Source organism: Oncorhynchus nerka, linkage group LG17 (assembly GCF_034236695.1).
Source record: "Oncorhynchus nerka isolate Pitt River linkage group LG17, Oner_Uvic_2.0, whole genome shotgun sequence".
NCBI classification, from domain to species: domain Eukaryota; kingdom Metazoa; phylum Chordata; class Actinopteri; order Salmoniformes; family Salmonidae; genus Oncorhynchus; species Oncorhynchus nerka.
The window spans coordinates 7,320,677-7,343,119 of NC_088412.1; the positions used below are offsets into that span (position 1 = coordinate 7,320,677).

Genomic DNA, 22,443 nt, shown 5'->3' on the forward strand with positions numbered 1-22,443 from the left:
GGGACTGTAGACTAGAGAGAGCAGAGAGTTGACCGTGGATCTGGGAGGGGGACTGTAGATCTGGGAGGGGTTGACTGGATCTGGGAGACTAGAGAGAGCAGAGAGTTGACCGTGGATCTGGGAGGGGACTGTAGACTAGAGAGAGCAGAGAGTTGACCGTGGATCTGGGAGGGGGACTGTAGACTAGAGAGAGCAGAGAGTTGACCGTGGATCTGGGAGGGGGACTCTAGACTAGAGAGAGCAGAGAGTTGACCGTGGATCTGGGAGGGGGACTGTAGACTAGAGAGAGCAGAGAGTTGACCGTGGATCTGGGAGGGGGACTCTAGACTAGAGAGCAAATAGTTGACCGTGGATCTGGGAGGGGGACTCTAGACTAGAGAGAGCAGAGAGTTGACAGTGGATCTGGGAGGGGGACCGTAGACTAGAGAGCAGAGAGTTGACCGTGGATCTGGGAGGGGGACTGTAGACTAGAGAGAGGAGCAGAGAGTTGACCGTGGATCTGGGAGGGGGACTGTAGACTAGAGAGAGCAGAGAGTTGACCGTGGATCTGGGAGGGGGACTGTAGACTAGAAAGAGCAGAGAGTTGACAGTGGTCCTGGGAGGGGGACTGTAGACTAGAGAGAGGAGAGAGTTGACCGTGGATCTGGGAGGGGGCTGTAGACTAGAGAGAGCAGAGAGTTGACCGTGGATCTGGGAGGGGACTGTAGACTAGAGAGAGCAGAGAGTTGACCGTGGATCTGGGAGGGGACTGTAGACTAGAGAGAGCAGAGAGTTGACAGTGGATCTGGGAGGGGGACTGTAGACTAGAGAGAGCAGAGAGTTGACAGTGGATCTGGGAGGGGGACTGTAGACTAGAGAGAGCAGAGAGTTGACAGTGGTCCTGGGAGGGGACTGTAGACTAGAGAGAGGAGAGAGTTGACCGTGGATCTGGGAGGGGGACTGTAGACTAGAGAGAGCAGAGAGTTGACCGTGGATCTGGTAGGGGGACTGTAGACTAGAGAGAGGAGAGAGTTGACAGTGGATCTGGGAGGGGACCGTAGACTAGAGAGAGCAGAGAGTTGACAGTGGATCTGGGAGGGGACTGTAGACTAGAGAGAGCAGAGAGTTGACAGTGGATCTGGGAGGGGGACTGTAGACTAGAGAGAGCAGAGAGTTGACAGTGGATCTGGGAGGGGACTGTAGACTAGAGAGAGCAGAGAGTTGACAGTGGATCTGGTAGGGGGACTATAGACTAGAGAGAGGAGAGAGTTGACCGTGGATCTGGGAGGGGACTGTAGACTAGAGAGAGCAGAGAGTTGACAGTGGATCTGGGAGGGGACTGTAGACTAGAGAGAGCAGAGAGTTGACAGTGGATCTGGGAGGGGACTGTAGACTAGAGAGAGGAGAGAGTTGACCGTGGATCTGGGAGGGGGACTGTAGACTAGAGAGAGCAGAGAGTTGACAGTGGATCTGTGAGGGGGACTGTAGACTAGAGAGAGGAGAGAGTTGACCGTGGATCTGGGAGGGGGACTGTAGACTAGAGAGAGCAGAGAGTTGACCGTGGATCTGGTAGGGGGACTGTAGACTAGAGAGAGGAGAGAGTTGACAGTGGATCTGGGAGGGAGACCGTAGACTAGAGAGAGCAGAGAGTTGACAGTGGATCTGGGAGGGGGACTGTAGACTAGAGAGAGCAGAGAGTTGACAGTGGATCTGGGAGGGGGACTGTAGACTAGAGAGAGCAGAGAGTTGACAGTGGATCTGGGAGGGGGACTGTAGACTAGAGAGAGCAGAGAGTTGACAGTGGATCTGGGAGGGGGACTGTAGACTAGAGAGAGCAGAGAGTTGACAGTGGATCTGGGAGGGGGACTGTAGACTAGAGAGAGCAGAGAGTTGACAGTGGATCTGGGAGGGGGACTGTAGACTAGAGAGAGGAGAGAGTTGACCGTGGATCTGGGAGGGGGACTGTAGACTAGAGAGAGCAGAGAGTTGACAGTGGATCTGGGAGGGGGACTCTAGACTAGAGAGAGGAGAGAGTTGACCGTGGATCTGGGAGGGGGACTGTAGACTAGAGAGAGCAGAGAGTTGACCGTGGATCTGGGAGGGGGACTGTAGACTAGAGAGAGCAGAGAGTTGACCGTGGATCTGGGAGGGGGACTGTAGACTAGAGAGAGCAGAGAGTTGACAGTGGATCTGGGAGGGGGACTGTAGACTAGAGAGAGCAGAGAGTTGACAGTGGATCTGGGAGGGGGACTGTAGACTAGAGAGAGGAGAGAGTTGACAGTGGATCTGGGAGGGGGACTGTAGACTAGAGAGAGCAGAGAGTTGACAGTGGATCTGGGAGGGGACTGTAGACTAGAGAGAGCAGAGAGTTGACAGTGGATCTGGGAGGGGGACTGTAGACTAGAGAGAGCAGAGAGTTGACAGTGGATCTGGGAGGGGGACTGTAGACTAGAGAGAGGAGAGAGTTGACCGTGGATCTGGGAGGGGGACTGTAGACTAGAGAGAGGAGAGAGTTGACCGTGGATCTGGGAGGGGACTGTAGACTAGAGAGAGCAGAGAGTTGACAGTGGATCTGGGAGGGGGACTCTAGACTAGAGAGAGGAGAGAGTTGACAGTGGATCTGGGAGGGGGACTGTAGACTAGAGAGAGCAGAGAGTTGACAGTGGATCTGGGAGGGGACTGTAGACTAGAGAGAGGAGAGAGTTGACCGTGGATCTGGGAGGGGGACTGTAGACTAGAGAGAGGAGAGAGTTGACCGTGGATCTGGGAGGGGGACTGTAGACTAGAGAGAGGAGAGAGTTGACCGTGGATCTGGGAGGGGGACTGTAGACTAGAGAGAGGAGAGAGTTGACCGTGGGGATCTGGGAGGGGAGTTGACTGGATCTGGGAGGGGACTAGAGAGCAGAGAGTTGACAGTGGATCTGGGAGGGGGACTGTAGACTAGAGAGAGCAGAGAGTTGACCGTGGAAAAGGGAGGGCTGAAACCTGACTGCGTTCAGCTGTAACCTTTAGACCTCTCACCAGAATAATCATGTTTTTGATCTCGATAAGACACATGTAACATTACTGGATCAAACACAACGCAGCAAATGATATCTTGCTAGAGGACAAAGTTGCCAAATGCTAAACACTGGACAGATATTACTATCTATATATTATGTAAATTATACTATGTAACTGTGTAATTGGGCGCAGACGTTAATTCCACGTCTATTCCACGTTGGTTCAACCCAGTGTGTTGGGTAATTACATTTTGCGATGCATTTTTGAAAAGGATCTGTATTATAATATAGTATATGTTCATTTAGACCAGGAAAGAATCTCTTTCTCTGGAGATTGTTAGTCTGTCGCTAGGCGACCTGCCATTCCATAAAAACAATCCAAAGGTAACAACATTTATCTGGATAACAAGACAACAAACAGTGATTGGCTCACTGTCACAGCATTGGTCAAGGAAGTAAAGCAGAGCTGCTGGGAACACACACACACACACGAGCACACACTAACACACACACGAGCACACACACTAACACACACGCACACACACACGAGCACACGCACACACACACACACACACACACGAGCACACACACACACCTGTACACACTAACACACACACACACACACACACACTCACACACACACACACCTCTAATGTCTGTAGTGCCTGATCTTCAACCCCAATCCTACTCTGTGCTCCAGAGTCTGTCGCTTGTGGACGATAAACCATATCAGGGTCTCCTGGAGCTGGTTTAGTAACGTTCTTTATATCAGGGTCTCCTGGAGCTGGTTTAGTAACGTTCTTTATATCAGGGTCTCCTGGAGCTGGTTTAGTAACGTTCTTTAGATCAGGGTCTCCTGGAGCTGGTTTAGTAACGTTCTTTATATCAGGGTCTCCTGGAGCTGGTTTAGTAACGTTCTTTAGATCAGGGTCTCCTGGAGCTGGTTTAGTAACGTTCTTTAGATCAGGGTCTCCTGGAGCTGGTTTAGTAACGTTCTTTATATCAGGGTCTCCTGGAGCTGGTTTAGTAACGTTCTTTATATCAGGGTCTCCTGGAGCTGGTTTAGTAACGTTCTTTATATCAGGGTCTCCTGGAGCTGGTTTAGTAACGTTCTTTATATCAGGGTCTCCTGGAGCTGGTTTAGTAACGTTCTTTATATCAGGGTCTCCTGGAGCTGGTTTAGTAACGTTCTTTATATCAGGGTCTCCTGGAGCTGGTTTAGTAACGTTCTTTATATCAGGGTCTCCTGGAGCTGGTTTAGTAACGTTCTTTAGATCAGGGTCTCCTGGAGCTGGTTTAGTAACGTTCTTTAGATCAGGGTCTCCTGGAGCTGGTTTAGTAACGTTCTTTATATCAGGGTCTCCTGGAGCTGGTTTAGTAACGTTCTTTATATCAGGGTCTCCTGGAGCTGGTTTAGTAACGTTCTTTAGATCAGGGTCTCCTGGAGCTGGTTTAGTAACGTTCTTTAGATCAGGGTCTCCCCAACTGCAATCGCCTTTATTTAGATATTTTTACCTCCCATTGTTTTCATTGTTGGACATAAAAGAGTGTAACAACACCAGGGGATCAGCTCCAAGTGATTTTAATTTCAGAACATGTTGTTCCCATGTATTCACAGTATACATGTATTCACAGTATCCATGTATTCACAGTATACATGTATTCACAGTATCCATGTATTCACAGTATACATGTATTCACAGTATACATGTATTCACAGTATCCATGTATTCACAGTATCCATGTATTCACAGTATCCATGTATTCACATAGTAGAGACGTGTGATCGGATACCAAACGTTAACAAGGTTTGAAAATGATCCGTTTGGGACGTCTCGTGGTCAAATTGCAATCTGCAAATTATTTGCAATAAGACCTGCACCTTTACAATGCAGTTAAAGTAGAGTGTGTGTGTGTGTGTGTGTGTGTGTGTGTGTGTGTGTGTGTGTGTGTGTGTGTGTGTGTGTGTGTGTGTGTGTGTGTGTGTGTGTGTGCCGTTGCACACACCTGGCCTTTCACCTCCATACTGCTGGCAGCTCCACTAGATTTACCCCCTCTATCCATCTCTCTCTCTCTATCCTCCTCTCTCTCTCTCTCTCTATCCTCCTCTCTGTCCTCCTCTCTCTCTCTATCATCCTCTCTGTCCTCCTCTCTATCCTCCTCTCTGTCCTCCTCTCTGTCCTCCTCTCTCTCTCTATCCTCCTCTCTGTCCTCCTCTCTCTCTCTATCCTCCTCTCTGTCCTCCTCTCTCTCTATCCTCCTCTCTGTCCTCCTCTCTCTCTATCTATCATCCTCTCTGTCCTCCTCTCTCTCTCTCTATCATCCTCTCTGTCCTCCTCTCTCTATCCTCCTCTCTGTCCTCCTCTCTCTCTCTATCCTCCTCTCTGTCCTCCTCTCTCTCTATCTATCATCCTCTCTGTCCTCCTCTCTCTCTCTATCCTCCTCTCTGTCCTCCTCTCTCTCTATCTATCATCCTCTCTGTCCTCCTCTCTCTCTCTCTCTCTCTCTCTCTCTCTCTCTCTCCTCTCTCTGTCTCTCTCTCACTCCTCTCTGTCCTCCTCTCTCTCTCTCTCCTCCTCCTCTGTCCTCCTCTCTCTCTCTATCATCCTCTCTATCCTCTCTCTGTCCTCTGTCCTCTCTCTCTCTCTCCTCTCTCTCTATCATCCTCTCTGTCCTCCTCTCTCTCTCTATCCTCCTCTCTGTCCTCCTCTCTCTCTATCCTCCTCTCTGTCCTCCTCTCTATCTATCATCCTCTCTGTCCTCTCTCTCTCTATCCTCCTCTCTCTCTATCTATCATCCTCTCTCTCCTCCTCTCTCTCTATCATCCTCTCTGTCCTCCTCTCTCTCTCTATCCTCCTGTCTGTCCTCTTCTCTGTCCTCTCTCGCTCTATCCTCCTCTCTGTCCTCTCTCTCTATCTATCATCCTCTCTGTCCTCCTCTCTCTCTATCTATCATCCTCTCTGTCCTCCTCTCTCTCTATCTATCATCCTCTCTGTCCTCCTCTCTCTCTATCTATCATCCTCTCTGTCCTCCTCTCTATCTATCATCCTCTCTCTCTCCCTCCTATCCTCCTCTCTATCTCTATCCTCCTCTCTCTCTCTCCTCTGTCTCTCTCTCTCACTACTCTGTTTGCCTTCTCTCTGTCCTCTCTCTCTCTCTATCCTCCTCTCTGTCCTCCTCTCTCTCTATCATCCTCTCTCCTCCTCTCTCTCCTCCTCTCCTCCTCTCTCCTCCTCTCTCTATCCTCCTCTCTGTCCTCCTCTCTCTCTATCATCCTCTCTGTCCTCCTCTCTATCCTCCTCTCTGTCCTCCTCTCCTCCTCCTCTCTGTCCTCCTTCTCTCTATCTATCATCCTCTCTGTCCTCCTCTCTCTCTCTATCCTCCTCTCTGTCCTCCTCTCTCTCTATCTATCATCCTCTGTCCTCCTCTCTCTCTCTCTCTCTCTCTCTCTCTCTCTCTCTCTCTCTCTCTCTCTCTGTCTCCTCTCTCTCTCTGTTTGCATCCTTTCCTCCTGACCCTCTATCTATCATCCTCTCTCTCTCCTCCTCCTCTCTGTCCTCTCTCTCTCTATCATCTCTCTCCCTCCTCTCTGTCCTCCTCTCTGTCCTCTCTCTCTGTCCTCCTCCCTCTCTCTCTATCATCCTCTGTCCTTGCTTTCCTTCCTCCTCTCTGATCCTCCTCTCTGTCCTCCTCTCTCTCTATCATCCTCTCTGTCCTCTCTCTCTCTCTATCCCTCCTCCTCTCTATCCTCCTCTCTCTCTCCTCTATCTCTATCCTCCTCTCTGTCCTCCTCTCTCTCTCTATCCTCCTGTCTGTCCTCTTCTCTGTCCTCTCTCGCTCTATCCTCCTCTGTCCTCTCTCTATCTATCATCCTCCTGTCCTCCTGTCTCTCTCTATCTATCATCCTCTCTGTCCTCCTCTCTCTCTATCTATCATCCTCTCTGTCCTCCTCTCTCTCTTTAAGTCATTTAGCAGACGCTCTCCAGAGCGACTCAAATCTGTCATCCTCTCTGTCCTCCTCTCTATCTATCATCCTCTCTCTCTGTCCTCTCTCCCTCCTCTCTCTATCTCTATCCTCCTCTCTCTCTCTCTCTGTCTCTCTCCTCACTACTCTGTTTGCTTTCCTTTCCTCTCTGACCCTCTCCTCCTCTCTCTCTCTCCTCCTCTCTGTCCTCCTCTCTCTCTCTATCATCCTCTCTGTCCTCCTCTCTCTCTATCCTCCTCTCTGTCCTCCTCTCTCCTCCTCTCTCTCTATCCTCCTCTCTGTCCTCCTCTCTCTCTCTCTATCCTCCTCTCTGTCCTCCTCTCTCTCCTCCTCTCTGTCCTCCTCTCTCTCTCTCTATCCTCCTCTCTGTCCTCCTCTCTCTCTCTATCCTCCTCTCTGTCCTCCTCTCTCTCTATCTATCATCCTCTCTCTCTATCCTCTCTATCCTCCTCTCTCTATCTCTATCCTCCTCTCTCTCTCTCTCTCTCTCTGTCTCTCTCTCTCTCACTACTCTGTTTGCTTTCCTTTCCTCTCTGACCCTCCCTCTCTCTCTCTCTCTCTCTCTCTCTCTCTCTCTCTCACTACTCTGTTTGCTTTCCTTTCCTCTCTGTCCCTCCATATCGTATCTCTGTCTTCTCTACCAGTACACCTGTAAAGTAGACCTGGGCTCAGAGCAACAGAACATGTGGTCCCGAGGTCAGTGAATAACCAGGGCAGGCTTCTCACAGTCGCTATGGATATAACCTTTCTATTGTGGATACGGTGTAACCGTGGATACGACAGCAGGTGTGTCTGGTTTGGTATTTAACAGACCTGCTATTCATAAACCTAAAATGTTTTTGTTTTTTTAACTTTACAGAGCAACGGAAGAAATACTCCAACTCCAATGTCATCATGCAGGAGACGTCTCAGTACCACGTGGAGGTAAGACGTAGTTCCTCTCTTCTACTTTATGTCTCCGTGTTTATTTGACCGTAGAGAATCACAATGACGTCTGTCGGGTTTTCACTCGTAATGGGAGGGGGGGGGGGGCACTCGTAATGGGGGGGGGGGGGGACTCTGTCCTAGAAGCTGAACTCCGGGTTGATTTATGTATCGCTAGTTTCCTTCTTTCCCTTGAATGCGGGCGTTTATAAATCCACTGAAATGAACTGTAGTGTGTTGTCTCTCCCTTCCCCATAACACAAAGGTCGGTTGGCACATACATGGGTTAATGTTTGATGCCATTTAAGGTCACAGAGTTGTAATAAAGCAATCAGTCCAGTTACCTCACCGACCGCAACGTTTATCTAACGTGAGTAGAGCATGTGGGGTGATTCAGAGAGGGGATTTAAAGGGACAGTCCTTCATTCTCACGTTAGACCACTTGGTTTGCTTTAAAGTGGAAGGGTGAGGTTAAGGAAACCACTCTCAAACGAATAGCTGGTTAAAGTACTTGACAGTCCCTGAGATCAGTGCTGGAAAAAGTAGACAATTGTCATACTTGAGTAAAAGTAAAGATACCTTAATAGAAAATAACTCAAATAAAAGTCAGTCACCCATTAAAATACTACTTGAGTAAAAGTCTAAAAGTATTTGGTTTGAAAAATACTTAAGTTGGAAAAGTAAATGTATAATTAATTTCAAATTCCTTAAATTAAGCAAACCAGACGGCACCATTTTCTTGTTTTTTAAATTTATGGATAGCCAGGGGGATGCACCAACACCCAGACATAATTTACAGATGGCCAGGGGAACACTCCAACACTCAGACATCATTTACAGATAGCCATGGGCACACTCCAACACTCAGACATCATTTACAGATAGCCATGGGCACACTCCAACACTCAGACATCATTTACAGATAGCCATGGGCACACTCCAACACTCAGACATAATTTACAGACAGCCAGGGAACACTCCAACACTCCAACACTCAGACATCATTTACAGATAGCCAGGGGAACACTCCAACACTCAGACATCATTTACAGATGGCCAGGGGAACACTCCAACACTCAGACATCATTTACAGATGGCCAGGGGAACACTCCAACACTCAGACATCATTTACAGATAGCCAGGGGAACACTCCAACACTCAGACATCATTTACAGATAGCCATGGGCACACTCAGACATCATTTACAGATAGCCAGGGGAACAGTCCAACACTCAGACATCATTTACAGATAGCCATGGGCACCACTCCAACACTCAGACATCATTTACAGATATGTAAACTGGCATTTGTCTTCACTGACATTTTCAACCTCTCCCTGAACCTAGTCTGTAAAACCTAGATGTTTCAAGCAGACCACCGTAGTCCCTGTGACCATGGAAGCAAAGGTAACCTGCCTAAATAGTTACCGCCCCGTAGCACTCACATCTGTAGCCATGACGTGCTTTGAAAGGCTGGTCATGACTCATATCATCCAGGAAACACTAGACCCACTCCAATTTGCATACCGCTCCAACAGATCTCTTTCAACTGTTGTGCTGGTAGCAGTTGGTGTTTGAACTATGAACCACGTGTGTCCAGTCCACAGGTTGGATATGAACTAATATTATTACCTTCCTATTATCAGACTCCAGAGCAATCACAGATAACACACACATACACACACACACACACACACAGACATACACAGACACACACACACACACACAGCTGGAGCTTAATTCTAGGATAAACACACACCTCTCTCTATACACACACACACACACACACACACACACATATAAACACACACATCTAGACCTTACTGCTAGGATAAACACACACCTCTCTCTCTACACACACACACACACACACATAAACACAAGATGGCGTAGCAGTCGGACGTGTGTTTTGTCTTGTCCCGTCCTGTATAGTGTAAATATAGTTTTTCCTCGTTTTTTTTCTGTATATATTTCATACATATTTTAATCTCACTTTCCAACTACAGGCTGAATATACTCTCCTGCAACCCGCATCACCCAATGTGGTACGGATCTGCTTTTTCTATACTTTAGAATCGGAACCCTCATCAGAAGCTAGCCAGCTAACTAGCTACTAGCTAGTAGCTAGCCACTGCTAGCGGTCTTCAACGCTAACTAGGACACCAGCGCGACATCTACCCAAAGCATATCAGACGGCTTTTTCTCTACCACATCTCCGGATTCCTACCGCAAGCTCTGAACCTTTACACCGGATCATCGCAACTAGCTAGCTGCAATCCGAGTGGCTACTCCTGGCTAACGTCTCTGTCCCAGAGCAAGCACCAGTTAGCCTGGAGCTAGCCTCGAGCTAAGCCCATCTCCCGACTAACCGAATAGGTCCAACAATACCTATTTTGCCAATTGGCCTGGACCCTCTACTGCCGACACGGAGCCCCGCCGATCCATCACGACTGGTCCGCCGACATAATCGTCCGAGGGGGTTTCAACAGGCTTTTCCGCTGCGACATCGCCAAAGATCCATCTGCTGGCCGAGGCCCGCGAGCTTTCTGAATCGCTGTATCTCCAGCTCACCGCATGAAGAGGAATAAACAGACTCACCCCATCGCGACGTCCCCCAAAGGTTAACTTTCTAGCCCTCGCTATCTCCCTGCTTGCTAATTCGGCCTGCTAACGGCTAGCTTGTCAAGCTCCGGTCCGCTAACTGCTACCTTGTCTAGCTCGGGCCTACGAACTGTTAGCCTGTTAGCACAGGCCTGCTAACCGTCTGAACCACCGCGTCCCTATCACTCTCTGACCCCATTTACTTTCTATCTCTTTTTGATTTTTAATTTGTTTATACCTTCCGGAAACCTGCCTCACCCAATGTGATACGGAATCGCTATTACTTTTACTCTTATTTTTATTTTTATGACACACTCAAGAACCTCCAGACGCTAACCAGCTAACTAGCTACAAGCTATTTAGTCATTGTTAGTTTTTTAAAAACCTGGATAACACTCGCCAGCCCAGCCTCCCTGCCCATCCACCGCTGCCCCTGGACACTGATCTCTTGGCTACATAGCTGACGCACGCTGGACTGTCCATTAATCACGGTACTCCTTTCTGCTTGTTTGTCTTACCTGTCGGCCCCGTTGCCTAGTCAACGCCATTTTACCTGCTGTTTGTTGTGCTAGCGGATTAGCCTCGCCTACTGTTTTTAGCTAGCTTTCCAAATTCAACACCCGTGATTACTGTATGCCTCGCTGTATGTCTCTCTCAGATGTCAATATGCCTTGTATACTGTTGTTCAGGTTAGTTATCATTGTTTTAGTTCACAATGGAGCCCCTAGACCCACTCTGCATACCCCTGTTACCTCCTTTGTCCCACCTCCCACACATGCGGTGACCTCACCCATTACAACCAGCATGTCCAGAGAACAACCTCTCTCATCATCACCCAGTGCCTGGGCCTACCTCCGCTGTACCCGCACCCCACCATACCCCTGTCTGCGCATTATGCCCTGAATATATTCTACCATGCCCAGAAACCTGCTCCTCTTATCCTCTGCCCCCAACGCTCTAGGCGACCAGTTTTGATAGCCTTTAGCCGCACCCTCATACTACTCCTTCTCTGTTCCGCGGGTGATGTGGAGGTAAACCCAGGCCCTGCATGTCCCCAGGTACCCTCATTTGTTGACTTCTGTGATCGAAAAAGCCTTGGTTTTATGCATGTCAACATCAGAAGCCTCCTCCCCAAGTTTGTTTTACTCACTGCTTTAGCACACTCTGCTAACCCTGATGTCCTTGCCGTGTCTGAATCCTGGCTCAGGAAGGCCACCAAATATTCAGAGATTTCCATACCCAACTATAACATCTTCCGTCAAGATAGAACTGCCAAAGGGGCGGAGTTGCAGTCTACTGCAGAGATAGCCTGCAAAGTAATGTCATACTTTCCAGGTCCATACCCAAACAGTTCGAACTACTAATTTTGAAAATTACCCTCTCCAGAAATAAGTCTCTCACTGTTGCCGCCTGCTACCGACCACCCTCAGCTCCCAGCTGTGCCCTGGACACCATTTGTGAATTGATCGCCCCCATCTAGCTTCAGAGTTTGTTCTGTTAGGTGACCTAAACTGGGATATGCTTAACACCCCGGCAGTCCTACAATGTAAGCTAGATGCCCTCAATCTCACTCAAATCATCAAGGAACCCACCAGGTACAACCCTAACTCTGTAAACAAGGGCACCCTCATAGACGTCATCCTGACCAACTGGCCCTCCAAATACACCTCCGCTGTCTTCAACCAGGATCTCAGCGATCACTGCCTCATTGCCTGTATCTGCCACGGAGCCGCAGTCAAACGACCACCCCTCATCACTGTCAAACGCTCCCTAAAACACTTCTGTGAGCAGGCCTTTCTAATCGACCTGGCCCGGGTATCCTGGAAGGACATTGACCTCATCCCGTCAGTTGAGGATGCCTGGTCATTCTTTAAAAGTAACTTCCTCACCATTTTAGATAAGCATGCTCCGTTCAAAAAATGCAGAACCAAGAACAGATACAGCCCTTGGTTCACTCCAGACCTGACTGCCCTCGACCAGCACAAAAACATCCTGTGGCGGACTGCAATAGCATCGAATAGCCCCCGTGATATGCAACTGTTCAGGGAAGTCAGGAACCAATACACGCAGTCAGTCAGGAAACCTAAGGCCAGCTTCTTCAGGCAGAAGTTTGCATCCTGTAGCTCCAACTCCAAAAGTTCTGGGACACTGTGAAGTCCATGGAGAACAAGAGCACCTCCTCCCAGCTGCCCACTGCACTGAGGCTAGGTAACACGGTCTCCACCGATAAATCCACGATTATCGAAAGCTTCAATAAGCACTTCTCAACGGCTGGCCATGCCTTCCGCCTGGCTACTCCAACCTCGGCCAACAGCTCCGCCCCCCGCAGCTCCTCGCCCAAGCCTCTCCAGGTTCTCCTTTACCCAAATCCAGATAGCAGATGTTCTGAAAGAGCTGCAAAACCTAGACCCGTACAAATCAGCTGGGCTTGACAATCTGGACCCTCTATTTCTGAAACTATCTGCCGCCATTGTCGCAACCCCTATTACCAGCCTGTTCAACCTCTCTTTCATATCGTCTGAGATCCCCAAGGATTGAAAGCTGCCGCAGTCATCCCCCTCTTCAAAGGGGAGACACCCTGGACTCAAACTGCTATAGACCTATATCCATCCTGCCCTGCCTATCTAAGGTCTTCGAAAGCCAAGTCAACAAACAGGTCACTGACCATCTCGAATCCCACCGTACCTTCTCCGCTGTGCAATCTGGTTTCGAGCCGGTCACGGGTGCACCTCAGCCACGCTCAAGGTACTAAACGATATCATAACCGCCATCGATAAAAGACAGTACTGTGCAGCCGTCTTCATCGACCTCGCCAAGGCTTTCGACTCTGTCAATCACCATATTCTTATCGGCAGACTCAATAGCCTCGGTTTCGCGGATGACTGCCTTGCCTGGTTCACCAATTACTTTGCAGACAGAGTTCAGTGTGTCAAATCGGAGGGCATGCTGTCCGGTCCTCTGGCAGTCTCTATGGGGTGCCACAGGGTTCAAATCTCGGGCCGACTCTTTTCTCTGTATATATCAATGATGTTGCTCTTGCTGCGGGCGATTCCCTGATCCACCTCTACGCAGACGACACCATTCTATATACTTTCGGCCCGTCATTGGACACTGTGCTATCTAACCTCCAAACGAGCTTCAATGCCATACAGCACTCCTTCCGTGGCCTCCAACTGCTCTTAAACGCGAGTAAAACCAAATGCATGCTTTTCAACCGATCGCTGCCTGCACCCGCATGCCCGACTAGCATCACCACCCTGGATGGTTCCGACCTTGAATATGTGGACATCTATAAGTACCTAGGTGTCTGGCTAGACTGCAAACTCTCCTTCCAGACTCACATCAAACATCTCCAATCGAAAATCAAATCAAGAGTCGGCTTTCTATTCCGCAACAAAGCCTCCTTCACCCACGCCGCCAAGCTTACCCTAGTAAAACTGACTATCCTACCGATCCTCGACTTCGGCGATGTCATCTACAAAATGGCTTCCAACACTCTACTCATCAAACTCGATGCAGTCTATCACAGTGCCATCCGTTTTGTCACCAAAGCACCTTATACCACCCACCACTGCGACTTGTATGCTCTAGTCGGCTGGCCCTCGCTACATATTCATCGCCAGACCCACTGGCTCCAGGTCATCTACAAGTCCATGCTAGGTAAAGCTCCGCCTTATCTCAGTTCACTGGTCACGATGGCAACACCCATCCGTAGCACGCGCTCCAGCAGGTGTATCTCACTGATCATCCCTAAAGCCAACACCTCATTTGGCCGCCTTTCGTTCCAGTACTCTGCTGCCTGTGACTGGAACGAACTGCAAAAATCGCTGAAGTTGGAGACTTTTATCTCCCTCACCAACTTCAAACATCAGCTATCCGAGCAGCTAACCGATCGCTGCAGCAGTACATAGTCTATTGGTAAATAGCCCACCCATTTTCACCTACCTCATTCCCATACTGTTTTTATACTGTTTAAAAAAAAATCTTTTTAAAAATATTTACTTTTCTGCTCTTTTGCACACCAATATCTCTACCTGTACATGACCATCTGATCATTTATCACTCCAGTGTTAATCTGCAAAATTGTATTACTTGCCTACCTCCTCATGCCTTTTGCACACATTGTATATAGACTGCCCATTTTTTTTTCTACTGTGTTATTGACTTGTTAATTGTTTACTCCATGTGTAACTCTGTGTTGTCTGTTCACACTGCTATGCTTTATCTTGGCCAGGTCACAGTTGCAAATGAGAACTTGTTCTCAACTAGCCTACCTGGTTAAATAAAGGTGAAATAAATAAAAAAAAACACATCTCGACCTTACTGCTAGGATAAACACACACCTCTCGCTACACACACCTTTCTCTCTCTCTCTATACACAGCTCTCTCCCTGTCTCTCTACACACACACCTCTTTCTCTCTCTACACACACCTATCTCTCCCTGTCTCTCTACACACACCTCTCTCTCCCTGTCTCTCTACACACACCTCTCTCTCAATTTAATTCAAGGGGCTTTATTGGCATGGGAAACATGTGTTAACATTGCCAAGGCAAGTGAGGTAGATAATATGCTAAAGTGAAATAAACAATAATAATTAACACTAAACACACATAGAGAAGTTTCAAAAGAATAAAGACATTACAAATGTCATATTATTGATATATATATATATATATATATATATATATATACAGTGCCTTGCAAAAGTATTCGGCCCCCTTGAACTTTGCGACCTTTTGCCACATTTCAGGCTTCAAACATAAAGATATAAAACTGTATTTTTTTGTGAAGAATCAACAACAAGTGGGCTCAATCATGAAGTGGAACGACATTTATTGGATATTTCAAACTTTTTTAACAAATCAAAAACTGAAAAATTGGGCGTGCAAAATTATTCAGCCCCTTTACTTTCAGTGCAGCAAACTCTCTCCAGAAGTTCAGTGAGGATCTCTGAATGATCCAATGTTGACCTAAATGACTAATGATGATAAATACAATCCACCTGTGTGTAATCAAGTCTCCGTATAAATGCACCTGCACTGTGATAGTCTCAGAGGTCCGTTAAAAGCGCAGAGAGCATCATGAAGAACAAGGAACACACCAGGCAGGTCTGAGATACTGTTGTGAAGAAGTTTAAAGCCGGATTTGGATACAAAAAGATTTCCCAAGCTTTAAACATCCCAAGGAGCACTGTGCAAGCGATAATATTGAAATGGAAGGAGTATCAGACCACTGCAAATCTACCAAGACCTGGCCGTCCCTCTAAACTTTCAGCTCATACAAGGAGAAGACTGATCAGAGATGCAGCCAAGAGGCCCATGATCAATCTGGATGAACTGCAGAGACCTACAGCTGAGGTGGGAGACTCTGTCCATTGGACAACAATCAGTCGTATATTGCACAAATCTGGCCTTTATGGAAGAGTGGCAAGAAGAAAGCCATTTCTTAAAGATATCCATAAAAAGTGTCATTTAAAGTTTGCCACAAGCCACCTGGGAGACACACCAAACATGTGGAAGAAGGTGCTCTGGTCAGATGAAACCAAAATTGAACTTGTTGGCAACAATGCAAAACGTTATGTTTGGCGTAAAAGCAACACAGACCGCTCAGCAAGGAAGAAGCCACTGTCCCAATACCACCATTAAAAAAGCCAGACTACGGTTTGTAACTGCATATGGGGACAAAGATCGTACTTTGTCCTCTGGTCTGATGAAACTAAAATAGAACTGTTAATGTTAATAATGACCATCGTTATGTTTGGAAGAAAAAGGGGGAGGCTTGCAATCTGAAGAACACCATCCCAACCGTGAAGCGCGGGGGTGGCAGCATCATTATGTGGGGGTGCTTTGCTGCAGGAGGGACTGGTGCACTTCACAAAATAGATGGCATCACGAGGCATGAAAATTATGTGGATATATTGAAGTAACATCTCAAGACATCAGTCAGGAAGTTGAAGCTTGGTCGCAAATGGGTCTTTCAAATGGACATTGACCCCAAGCATACTTCCAAAATTGTGGCAAAATGGCTTAAGGACAACGAAGTCAAGGTATTGGAGTGGCCATCACAAAGCCCTGACCTCAATCCTATATACAATTTGTGGGCAGAACTGAAAAAGCGTGTGCAAGCAAGGAGGCCTACAAACCTGACTCAGTTACACCAGCTCTGCCAGGAGGAATGGGCCAAAATTCACCCTACTTATTGTGGGAAGCTTGTGGAAGGCTACCCGAAACATTTGACCCAAGTTAAACAATATAAAGGCAATGCTACCAAATACTAGTTGAGTGTATGTAAACTTTTGACCCACTGGGAATGTGATGAAATAAATAAAAGCTGAAATAAATCATTATCTCTACTATTATTCTGACATTTCACATTCTTAAAATCAAGTGGTGATCCTAACTGACCTAAAACAGGGACTTTTTACTTGATTTCAATTTTAAGAACTGTGAAAAACAGAGTTTAAATGTATTTGGCTAAACATCCGACTTCAACTGTATATGTATATACTGATATATGTATACTCACATATATACTGAGCAAAAATCTAAATCAACATGCAACATTTTCAAAGATTTTACTGAGTTACAGTTCATATATGGAAATCTGTCAATTTAATTAAATTCATTAGGCTCTGAGCTATGAATGTGTTTATCTACCCCCCCCCCCCCCCCCCCACAGCACCTGTCCACCTTCATGATGGACAAGGCAGAGTCCATTGCCACAGTGGACGATGCCATTAAGAAGCTGGTGCTGCTGGACACCAAAGAGAAGATCTGGACCCAGGAGATGCTGCTTCAGGTCAGCGACAAGGCTGTACGGCTACTGGATGTTGATACACAGGTAAGCCTTACGCACAGACACAGACACACACACACGGTAAGACTTGCACAGACACACACACACGGTAAGACTTGCACAGACACACACACACGGTAAGACTTGCACACACACACACACACACACACACACACACACATGGTAAGACTTGCACACACACACACACACGGGTAAGACTGTGAAGCAAGCGTGAGAGATATGCACATTCCTAACGTAGGAAAACAGTTGCTGGGCAACAACATATCCTGTAGGTAAAGAACGTTGTAAGTTCCATTCCAGTTACACAGCGACTGGAACGAGCTGCAACAAACCCTCTTAGGCCTCACTCCCCCTCCACTATCTGAGATATCTACTGCAGCCCTCATCCTCAACATACAACACCTGTTCTGCCAGTCACATTCTGTTAAAGGTCCCCAAAGCACACACATCTCTGGGTCGCTCGTCTTTTCAGTTCGCTGCAGCTAGAGACTGGAACGAGCTGCAACAAACACTCAAACTGGACAATTTTATCTCAGTCTCTTTATTCAAAGGCTCAATCATGGACACTCTTACTGACAGTTGTGGGTGCTTAGCGTGATGTATTGTTGTCTCTACCTTCTTGCCCTTCGTGCCGTTGTCTGTGCCAAATAATGTTTGTCTTTCGACACTATATAAACGAGTCATCCCGCAATGTTTGTGATTATACCCTGATGAAGACAGCTTGGCTGTCGAAACGTTGGTAATTACATTGTTGCATCTGAGCTCCTAGAGTGTGTGGCTCTCTTTCATTTTCAAGTTTTCTACTCCGCTAGCCAGCACCTCGTCTTAATAGGTGTGCGTTTATTTTTCTTCTAGATCCCAATAATGTTTGTACCACGTTTTGTGTTGCAACCATGTTGTTGACATGTTGTGTAGCTACCATATTGTTGACATGTTGTGTTGCTACCATATTGTTGACATGTTGTGTTGCTACCATGTTGTTGACATGTTGTGTTGCTACCATATTGTTGACATGTTGTGTTGCTACCATGTTGTTGACATGTTGTGTTGCTACCATGTTGTTGACATGTTGTGTTGTTGTCATGTTGTGTTGCTACCATATTGTTGACATGCTGTGTTGCTACCATGTTGTTGACATGTTGTGTTGCTACCATATTGTTGACATGTTGTGTTGCTGCCATATTGTTGACATGCTGTGTTGCTACCATGTTGTTGACATGTTGTGTTGCTACCATGTTGTTGACATGTTGTGTTGCTACCATGTTGTTGGCATGTTGTGTTGCTACCATGTTGTGTTGCTACCATGTTGTTGACATGCTGTGTTGCTGCCATATTGTTGACATGTTGTGTTGCTACCATGTTGTTGACATGTTGTGTTGCTACCATGTTGTTGACATGTTGTGTTGCTACCATGTTGTTGTCATGTTGTGTTGCTACCATGTTGTTGTCATGTTGTGTTGCTACCATGTTGTTGTTGTGTTGCTACCATGTTGTTGACATGTTGTTGCTACCATGTTGTTGTCATGTTGTTTTGCTACCATGTTGTTGACATGTTGTGTTGCTACCATGTTGTTGACATGTTGTGTTGCTGCCATATTGTTGTCATGTTGGGTTGCTACCATGTTGTTGTCATGTTGTTGTGTTGCTGCCATGTTGTTGTCATGTTGTTGTCATGTTGTGTTGCTGCCATGTTGTGTTGCTGCCATGTTGTTGATATGTTGTGTTGCTACCATGTTGTTGTCATGTTGTGTTGTTGTCATGTTGTTGTCATGTTGTTGTCATGTTGTGTTGTTGTCATGTTGTGTTGCTGCCATGTTGTTGATATGTTGTGTTGCTACCATGTTGTTGTCATGTTGTGTTGTTGTCATGTTGTGTTGCTGCCATGTTGTGTTGCTGCCATGTTGTTGATATGTTGTGTTGCTACCATGTTGTTGTCATGTTGTGTTGCTACCATGTTGTTGTCATGTTGTGTTGTTGTCATGTTGTTGTCATGTTGTGTTGCTGCCATGTTGTGTTGCTACCATGTTGTTGTCATGTTGTGCTGCTACCATGCTGTGTTGTCATGTGTTGCTGACTTGCTATGTTGTCGTCTTAGGTCTCCTATGTAGTGTTGTGTTGTCTCTCTTGTTGTGATGTGTGTTTTGTCCTATATTTTAAATTTGTAATCCCGGGGCCCTCGTCCCCGCAGGAGGCCTTTTGCCTTTTGGTTGGCCGCTATTATAAATAAGAAATGGTTCTTAACTGACCTGGTTAAATTAAATAAATGTAAAAAGGCACTGGTTTTAATGCCAACTATTAAAGACCAACTATGAAAGAGTTTTTATCCTGACCTATGTAGTTATATGTAGTTATATATGTAGTTGTATGTAGTTATGTATGTAGTTGTATGTAGTTGTATGTAGTTGTATGTAGTTATGTATGTAGTTGTATGTAGTTATATATGTAGTTGTATGTAGTTATGTATGTAGTTATATGTAGTTGTATGTAGTTGTGTATGTAGTTGTATGTAGTTATGTATGTAGTTATATGTAGTTGTATATGTAGTTGTATGTAGTTGTATGTAGTTATATATGTAGTTGTATGTAGTTGTATGTAGTTATGTATGTAGTTGTATGTAGTTGTATGTAGTTATGTATGTAGTTGTATGTAGTTATGTATGTAGTTGTATGTAGTTATGTATGTAGTTATGTATGTAGTTGTATGTAGTTGTATGTAGTTGTATGTAGTTATGTATGTAGTTGTATGTAGTTATGTATGTAGTTATGTATGTAGTTGTATGTAGTTGTATGTAGTTATGTATGTAGTTGTATGTAGTTGTATGTAGTTATGTATGTAGTTGTATGTAGTTATGTATGTAGTTTTGTATGTAGTTGTATGTAGTTATGTATGTAGTTATGTATGTACATTTAACATTACATTTAAGTCATTTAGCAGACGCTCTTATCCAGAGCGACTTACAAATTGGTGCTTTCACCTTATGACATCCAGTGGAACAGCCACTTTACAATAGTGCATCTAGGTCTTTTAAGGGGGGGGGGGGGGGGTGAGAAGGATTACTTTATCCTATCCTAGGTATTCCTTAAAGAGGTGGGGTTTCAGGTGTCTCCGGAAGGTGGTGATTGACTCCGCTGTCCTGGCGTCGTGAGGGAGTTTGTTCCACCATTGGGGGCCAGAGCAGCGAACAGTTTTGACTGGGCTGAGCGGGAACTGTACTTCCTCAGTGGTAGGGAGGCGAGCAGGCCAGAGGTGGATGAACGCAGTGCCCTTGTTTGGGTGTAGGGCCTGATCAGAGCCTGGAGGTACTGAGGTGCCGTTCCCCTCACAGCTCCGTAGGCAAGCACCATGGTCTTGTAGCGGATGCGAGCTTCAACTGGAAGCCAGTGGAGAGAGCGGAGGAGCGGGGTGATGTGAGAGAACTTGGGAAGGTTGAACACCAGACGGGCTGCGGCGTTCTGGATGAGTTGTAGGGGTTTAATGGCACAGGCAGGGAGCCCAGCCAACAGCGAGTTGCAGTAATCCAGACGGGAGATGACAAGTGCCTGGATTAGGACCTGCGCCGCTTCCTGTGTGAGGCAGGGTCGTACTCTGCGGATGTTGTAGAGCATGAACCTGCAGGAACGGGCCACCGCCTTGATGTTATTTGAGAACGACAGGGTGTTGTCCAGGATCACGCCAAGGTTCTTAGCGCTCTGGGACGAGGACACAATGGAGTTGTCAACCGTGATGGCGAGATCATGGAACGGGCAGTCCTTCCCCGGGAGGAAGAGCAGCTCCGTCTTGCCGAGGTTCAGCTTGAGGTGATGGTCCGTCATCCACACTGATATGTCTGCCAGACATGCAGAGATGCGATTCGCCACCTGGTCGTCAGAAGGGGGAAAGGAGAAGATTAATTGTGTGTCGTCTGCATAGCAATGATAGGAGAGACCATGTGAGGTTATGACAGAGCCAAGTGACTTGGTGTATAGCGAGAATAGGAGAGGGCCTAGAACAGAGCCCTGGGGGACACCAGTGGTGAGAGCACGTGGTAAGGAGACGGATTCTCGCCACGCCACCTGGTAGGAGCGACCTGTCAGGTAGGACGCAATCCAAGCGTGGTTGTATGTAGTTATGTATGTAGTTGTATGTAGTTGTATGTAGTTGTGTATGTAGTTGTATGTAGTTGTATGTAGTTATGTATGTAGTTATGTATGTATGTAGTTATATGTAGTTGTATGTAGTTATGTATGTAGTTGTATGTAGTTATGTATGTAGTTATGTATGTAGTTATATGTAGTTGTATGTAGTTATATATGTAGTTATGTATGTAGTTATATATGTAGTTATGTATGTAGTTGTATGTAGTTATATGTAGTTGTATGTAGTTGTATGTAGTTGTATGTAGTTGTATGTAGTTATGTATGTATAGTATATTCAGTGGTGCCCCGTCATTCTGGGCTAAATATAATATTGAGTTAAAGATAAAGTCACGTACAAACATGGTATCGGTTTTGTTTTCTTAAGTAAATCATTTTCAATCCTTGTCATACGAAGAGATATATTATAGATACAAGTAAGGCAGCTCCAGAATGCAGGCGTTTCAGCTCAGTGGTTTCTGTGGTGGTGGAGAAGCCAGCAGAAAATACAGAGAGTAGGGGTTGGTCATGTTCTCTAGTTACGCCGTGATTGGCTCAGTGTTCTGTCACTCATGGGGGACACCGCGTCGCCGCAAAATCTACAGGGAGAGCTAGGCAGTTCAAGCCCTCTTGGGTGCTGCCATAGAGTTACATTAGAAGTACCCATCCAAGAAGGCTCAGGGTCATTGGCCACAGATAAAATGATGTCCCGTCATGTTATATCTACAGGTAGCTTTGATTGGACTGATCATGTCAACATCATACTTTCACAATCTTAGCTACCAGTCACCATGAATCACGTCGTCAATCTACTGGCAAATCCTTTTCAATCCTTGTCATATGAAGAGAGATTATAGATAAAACGTATCGGTGCTCATCGGCCATTGGACATAGACATTACACAACATGTTGGAAATCGTCAATTCAACAATGAGTGGATTGTAAGGAATCAGTGGCTAACTGCAAGCGTTGCAAATTAAATCCTTGTTTTGCTTCCTCTGCCTGCTATTCGGTGGAGAGGG

General features: G+C 46.5%; 1 protein-coding gene across 1 annotated transcript in view; it reads left to right on the forward strand.

Moving 5' to 3' along the window:
• The window catches only part of LOC115123841 (epidermal growth factor receptor kinase substrate 8-like protein 2), a 112,179-nt gene that overhangs the window by 72,145 nt on the left and 17,591 nt on the right, over positions 1–22,443 (forward strand). The window contains exons 4-5 of the mRNA XM_065002752.1: positions 7,826–7,890; positions 17,172–17,333. Coding sequence (XP_064858824.1) covers positions 7,826–7,890; positions 17,172–17,333 — 227 coding nt within the window. The remainder of the gene's footprint in view (positions 1–7,825; positions 7,891–17,171; positions 17,334–22,443) is intronic.